The 6,961-nt window shown below is 58.5% G+C and overlaps 1 protein-coding gene across 3 annotated transcripts; it reads left to right on the top strand.

Moving 5' to 3' along the window:
• Nucleotides 1-1,024: 1,024 nt before the first annotated feature.
• Nucleotides 1,025-6,961, top strand: DDN (dendrin). 3 transcript variants are annotated; one of them, XM_077954028.1, is made up of 3 exons: nt 1,025-1,103; nt 2,970-3,041; nt 3,454-6,961. In XM_077954028.1, exons 2-3 carry the CDS (start codon nt 2,995-2,997, stop codon nt 5,381-5,383), a joined length of 1,977 nt encoding a protein of 658 aa, XP_077810154.1. In that variant the 5' UTR covers nt 1,025-1,103; nt 2,970-2,994; the 3' UTR covers nt 5,384-6,961. The 3 variants fall into 3 exon arrangements, with proteins under 3 accessions (XP_077810154.1, XP_077810153.1, XP_001105260.2); XM_077954027.1 differs by lacking the exons at nt 1,025-1,103; nt 2,970-3,041 and adding an exon at nt 2,745-2,787 and having other exon boundaries at nt 3,167-6,961; XM_001105260.5 differs by lacking the exon at nt 1,025-1,103 and having other exon boundaries at nt 2,745-3,041.

Here is a 6,961-nt window from a genome sequence, read left to right as displayed (position 1 = left end):
AAGGAAGGTTGGACTGTTTGGCTTTTGCTGAGTTGGCACTATTTTTTTTTTTTTTTTTTTTTGAGATGGAATCTCGCTCTGTTGCCCAGGTTGGAGTGCAGTGGCGCAGTCTCAGCTCACTGCAACCTCTGCCTCCTAGGTTCAAGCGATTCTCCTGCCTCAGCCTCCTGAGTAGCTGGGATTACAGGCGCGCACCACCACACCTGGCTAATTTTTGTATTTTTTAGTAAAGACAGAGTTTCACCCATATTGGCCAGGCTGGTCGCAAACTCCTGACTTTGTGATCCACCTACCACAGCCTCCCAAAGTGCTGGGATTATAGGCATGAGCCACCGTACCCCGTTGGCACTATCTTTAAACCTGCAAATCCCTTGCCTTTCTTCCAAGGTGAGACAGAGCTGGATGGTGGGAGAACAGCAGGGCACTGGTCACTCCATCAGATCCATTCCCTGTACTGAAACCATGTAGACCCAAACAGCAGTCAGCACCCAACACCAGAACTGCTAGACTGGAGTATGAGCTAAATTTGGGTGCCAGCTAACCCCTGCCTTACAGGTATGATACAGTTTCCTATCCAAACCAGGAGCAATTTCAGAGTCATTGCTTGCCCCTTCCCCCACAGTGCTGCTAACCCCTTCCCTGACAGTGCCTAACCCCTCTGATGACCCTCCAGCCACGGCATACTGGGTTCTCCAAACTAGGCTTCCCGATGGAACACAGGGAAAAGCATCAAGGCCCTCATCAGATTCGACCTGAGGAAGCTTATTTTAAAAAAAGAAGGTGGCCCTCATCAGAGCTCTGCTTTCAGTGTTGCATCATGACTGTAGAGGAGCCCCTGCTTCAGCCTTCACCCCTTTACAGCTCTCACAGCACATTCTCAAACTTGGGGGAGGAAGGCTTCCAAGTTATTAGAATTAGAGTATGTTTATGTGTGGGGAGGGTAAGTACATGGTGGAAAGGACAGATGGCCTCTTATGTCACATTCCCTCATTAAGGAAGATTTGCCTAGGGAGGAGGCAGGGGCTTTAAAAAGCCTCAGGATTCTAGTGGGACCTAGGGTGGAAGGAAGCACCTTCGAGTCAAGTCATCGGTGCAGCTGGCAGGTGTGTGGAATCAAGGGGGGTAGGGTGGATGGGACAGGGAATGTTTGCATTCTCTCTAAAGGTTTGTGTTAGGGAGCAGAGGCCTGGTTTTGTTGAGCTGTTAGTCAGTCAGTCTCTGCCCCACGACAACCTTTCTGGTTGTTCCCCATCCCCTTAAAAGGAAGGGTCTGGACCCAAAGGGCTCCATGTACATTAGTGGAAAACTAATTGGGAACTCTTGCTTCTCTGATTTGCCCCTAAAACCCAACCTATCAGTCTCAGTGTGAGGATGAAGCTGAGGGAGAGACAAGGGATAAAATTTGGGAGACTCACAAGCTTCTATTCTTACCTATTCCTCTCCAGAGGCAAATTATCCCTTCTTCCCGAGGAACCATTGCCACACACACACTCTCTTTCCCCTCTCTGCACCCCTCCCCTCCACTGAGGCTGCTGCCATGGTTGCCAGGCATGGTTGCTAAGTCTCTGCATGGAAGGGTTGGCGTGGGCTGTGCTGCCACTAACATTACCATGGTGAATCAGGGGACACCTGGTATAAGCTTAGGAGGAGGGATCATGTGGATGTAAGCAACAGCCCCCCAGGACAGAGGCAGCCCAAAGGTGAGCATCTGGAGCACCACTTCAGGTGGGGGCTGAGTGAACTAGGCAATTGTTGTGGTGAGGGGGAGCTCTACATTGGGGAAAAAAAAAAAAAAGGCCACTTTTATCATTTCAGTTGCTAGGGGATTAGTTTTGCCAAGCAAACACACCATCTCTCCTCCATCCCCCTCTGGAAGGGTGAGAGTGCATAAGCACTTACTCTGTCCTCCATAAAGCTGGGCAGGCTGTGTGGGCACAGAACAATATAACCCCCAAATCCTGCTTCTAAATTGGAGGTGAAAGCCTGCTGCTGTGGGAGGGCTCCCTGGCTGCCCAAGGACAAACGTAGAATGGGACTGGTAGGGCAGCTTGGGTGGCCAAGGCACACGCCTGTGTCCTGCTGTACCAGCAATCCTAGGCTGCAGCACTGAGCTGGCGAGGAGATACGGGTGTAGGGGTCACCCTTTTTGAGCTTAGGGAAGGCAGCTCTCCCTCAGAGTCGCACAAAGCTTGGTGAAAGCCACCGCCTCCTCTCTCCACCGCATGGGAGCTGGTTACTCATCTCATCTCTGCACCCGAACAGCCACTGCCGCTAAAAATAGCCCCCCAGCCGTGGGCCAGCCCCTCCTGCACCCCAACCCCATGGAAACCAGCAGAGTGGCAGGCAGAGACCTTGAGTTCCATTCTCACGCACTCTATGTTGGGGAAACTGAAATCTGAGGCAGGAAGCCAGGGGCAGAACCCTGGTGGTCAGGCAACCTGACAAGCAGGAGAGTAAAGGGTTAAAACGGCAGGAAGGTTGAAGAAACAGGGACGGGGGAGGGGGCACTGTCAGCTTGGCAAGAATCATAAGTCCCTCCCCCGCCCACTCGTGCGATCCCATCAGGCTTGGGGGACAACAGCAGTGGGAAGGGGCGTCCAATCCCGGGCCCCAGGGGGCGGCCGTGCACATGGGGGAGGTAGCAGCGCGGAGCAGTCCGCGCGGTGTCACATGCGCGCGCACACACAGAGACAGGCACACACACGTGTGCCCGGGTATATATAGTTCCCAGTCCCCGGGCCCGCGGCTCTGCAGTGGGCGCCGGCTCCCTGGGCTGGGAGGGGGCTCCTGGGGCGGGTGGGAGGGTGGGGGGCCGGGGTGGGGTGGGGCAGGATGCTGGATGGCCCACTGTTCTCCGAGGGGCCTGACAGCCCCCGGGAGCTCCAGGATGAGGAGTCTGGCAGCTGCCTCTGGGTGCAGAAGTCCAAGCTATTGGTGATAGAAGTGAAGACTATTTCCTGTCATTATAGTCGCCGCGCCCCTTCTCGACAGCCCATGGACTTCCAGGCCAGCCACTGGGCTCGCGGGTTCCAGAACCGCACGTGAGTGAAGCAGGGGTGAGGGGAAGAGAGTGGTGGGGCGGGGAGTGGGGTCCGGACCACCCCGCAGGCACCAGCGAGCACTACTGATCCCCCTTCTCTTTCCCACGCCTCCCACCCCTGCCCGCTCCCGAAGGCTGGGGCCTGACTCATCCGGTTGTTTGGGGGAACAGGAGTGGGTGTGAGAAAGGGCAGGAGGTGAGATGGGGCAGACGCTGTTAAAGTGTGCAGGCAGAGATGGCGAGGAGTCCCGCTTCGACTTCAGTCCTAACATATACGCACGTGCACACGCGCACACACTCACACACACCCCTTCACATGGCTGCCCCAAGTGGTCTCCACTGCTCCCAGCTCCCCGGACCTCGGCTCCCTTCCCCCACAGACTGCTCACCTGGGTTCCTGCTCATTGTCCCAGGTGTGGGCCGCGCCCGGGATCCCCACAGCCGCCGCCCCGCCGGCCCTGGGCCTCCAGGGTGCTGCAGGAGGCGACCAACTGGCGGGCGGGGCCCCTGGCCGAGGTCCGAGCTCGGGAGCAAGAGAAAAGGAAAGCGGCGTCGCAGGAGCGGGAGGCCAAGGAGACCGAGCGAAAAAGGCGCAAGGCTGGTGGGGCCCGACGAAGCCCCCCGGGTCGGCCCCGCCCGGAGCCCCGCAACGCCCCTCGGGCAGCCCAGCCGGCAGGGCTCCCTGCTACCTTGCGGCCGGAGCGCCTGGCGCTGGTGGGGCGAGCGCCCCGTCCATCCGCGCAGCCGCAGAGCGACCCAGGGTCGGCGTGGGCGGGGCCCTGGGGAGGTCGGCGGCCGGGGCCCCCAAGCTACGAGGCTCACCTGCTGCTGAGAGGTTCTGCCGGGACCGCCCCGCGACGCCGCTGGGACCGGCCGCCACCCTACGTGGCTCCACCTTCTTACGAAGGCCCCCATAGGACCTTGGGGACTAAGAGAGGCCCCGGACACTCCCAGGTGCCCACTTCATCAGCCCCACCTCCGACTCCGGCCAGGACAGAGGGAGGGCGCACAAAGAAGAGGCTGGATCCTCGGATCTACCGGGACGTCCTCGGGGCTTGGGGTCTCCGACAGGGGCAAGGTCTCTTGGGGGGATCCCCAGGCTGTGGAGCGGCCAGAGCAAGGCCAGAGCCCGGCAAGGGGGTCGTGGAGAAAAGCCTGGGGCTGGCTGCTGCTGACTTGAACAGTGGTAGCGACAGCCATCCCCAAGCCAAAGCTACAGGGAGCGCAGGCACCGAGACAACTCCTGCGGGGTCTGCAACTGCGGCTCCCAGTGCCCCGCGTCCCGCTCCCAGATCCAGGCACCACCTCAAGGGCTCGAGGGAAGGGAAAGAAGGAAAAGAACAGATCTGGTTCCCTAAATGCTGGATTCCCTCCCCTAAAAAGCAGCCGCCCCGCCATAGCCAGACACTCCCCAGACCCTGGGCTCCCGGAGGCACCGGATGGAGAGAATCCCTGGGTCTTGCAGAGGGGGCAGGACCGGAGACCCTGGAGGGTTGGAAGGCGACCCGCCGTGCCCACACCTTGCCCCGCAGTTCCCAGGGCCCGTCCCGTGGGGAAGGAGTCTTTGTCATTGACGCCACGTGCGTGGTGATACGATCCCAATATGTTCCAACCCCCCGAACCCAGCAGGTGCAGCTTTTGCCCTCTGGGGTGACACGCGTGGTGGGGGAATCCGCCAGCCAATCGAAGCCCGGCAAGGAGGAGAGTGAAGGGGCCACGGTCTTTCCTTCCCCTTGCCGAAAGCGGCTGTCGAACAGTCGCCTTTTACACCAGCCCGGCGGGGGCCGCGGGGGCGAAGCTGAGGGCGGGAGGTCGGGGCACTCCTCACTGGAGGAGCGCACCTCCCGCATCTTGGGGCTCCCGGCCCCGGAAGTAAACCTGCGGGACGCCCCCACGCAGCCAGGTAGCCCAGAGCACCAAGCCTTAGGCCCAGGAGCTTCGGGAGCCCAGGGCAGGGCCGAGGGCTCGGAAGTGGCGGTGGTCCAGCGGCGCGCGGGCCGGGGCTGGGCGCGGACCCCAGGGCCCTACGCCGGGGCCCTGCGAGAAGCCGTGTCCCGTATCCGCCGCCACACCGCCCCTGACTCGGACACGGACGAAGCTGAGGAGCTTAGCGTCCATAGCGGCTCCTCTGATGGAAGCGACACAGAAGCCCCAGGCGCCTCCTGGCGGAATGAGAGGACCCTGCCCGGGGTTGGAAACAGTTCGCCGGAGGAAGATGGGAAGACAGCGGAACTGAGCGACAGTGTCGGAGAGATCCTAGATGTCATAAGCCAAACCGAGGAGGTCCTCTTCGGGGTGAGGGACATCAGGGGGACTCAACAGGGAAATAGGAAGAGGCAGTGAGAGGCCCCTTCTTGTATTTGAGTCCCCAACACATCCATCCTTGGGTCCACTGGTCCCCATTCTTCCCCAGACTTCCTTTGCTTCTCTTTTCCTTGTATCCTTACCCATACCTATTCCCATCCTTGAAATATAAATGAAAGGAAGGGAAGCATATGCCCATTAATGATTTTGTTTCAGGAGAGGTGAGAATCAGCAGTAGATTTAATTAATGTCTGTTATGTTCAGGACACAAGGGTGAGCTCTTCGCAGCTGATGCACTGGGTGCGGAGCTGAGCAGAGAGGCCTAACAAGGATCAGGCAGGAGGGCAGGGGTGGTGGCAGCTATAGGAGGGCAGTGTAGGGCAGGGCCTCTGAGGAGGAGGGAAAAAGTGAAGGAGAGGCTTTGGACCCGGTGGCAGAGTGACCAGATGACAGAGGGGTTCTTGGCAGAAGAGGAATAGGTCCAGCAACAACCAGCAAAGCAGAAGGAGGGCTCACCTTGGTGTCACAAGTCTTGGATTTCAATCCCAACTCTGCCACTGACTTGCTGGTTGACTGAGGCCTGTCACTTTCCCTCTCCAGGCCTCCTGGTATATAAAACAATGGTATTCTAAGGTCCATCCTTCCATCTCTGACATTTTGAGATCTTTGGAAAGGACTCTATCTCATCCTCCCCTCGACAAGCCAAGAATGAGAGTTGGGAATAAGTGAACAGAGTTTGAGGGTTTCTGGGCGGCCTCCTTGTCACCTGAAGTCATGATCAATTCAGGAGACTGCCCAAGGTTTGCAGAAGAGGTAAGGGAGTGAGGCACTCCTATCCCAGTCTCCCAGGTTTAGGTGAGGGCTCCCCAAAGCAGGGCAAGATAGTGGCCCTGTCACTGACCCTGGCCTGTGGTGGTCTGAGCTGGGGAGGGAAGGACACCAATGAATCAGCTTGGGACCTCTTTAGGCCTTCCCCTTTTCCTCCACCCTAATGCTCCTTAGTGATGCTCTGAGGCGTGGCCACGATTTCCCTCCCAGGTGGTATCGCCCACCTGAAAAAATCCTGAGAATGTCTCCCATCTCGGCCTCTTCCGAAGAAACTGGCCACGCAAGGAAAGAGGCCGGTCCCCAGAAGCCAGTGGGCGTGGGGTGTGATACTCTCTATAGCCACTACAGGGCGCGCGCAGGTCGCGGATCTCCCCAGTTGCTAATTCCGGCTCTGCCACTCAATCCGATCCCTAGTTCCCAAGCGCGGGTCCCCAGCCTTGCAGTCTCCAGCCGTGCTGGGCCGGGAGCAGGCCTCCGGCCTCCCAGACCTCTGGAGCCCGCCGGTCCCATCTTTGTACTCATCCACCCCAGCCGGCTTGGGACTCAGACACCGAAGTCTTTTTTTTTCTCTCCGATCCTTGGACACCTCTGTCTGCCATTTATTAGCCATGTGAACTTGGCCGCATCACTTCACCTCCCTGAGCCTCAGTTTCCTCATCTGTCAAATGGGGGTTTATAAACACCTACCTCGCAGGGTTGTTGTGAGGACTTAATGCGATAATGTATGTAAAGCGCCTTGCACACCGCCTGGCACACAGTAGGCGCTCAATAAATCTAAGCTTCCCTTTA

This window comes from Macaca mulatta, chromosome 11, assembly GCF_049350105.2.
Source record: "Macaca mulatta isolate MMU2019108-1 chromosome 11, T2T-MMU8v2.0, whole genome shotgun sequence".
Classification (NCBI taxonomy): Eukaryota; Metazoa; Chordata; class Mammalia; order Primates; family Cercopithecidae; genus Macaca; species Macaca mulatta.
Note: the sequence above shows the minus strand (reverse complement) of the source record. Positions and strands in the feature narration are given on the sequence as shown.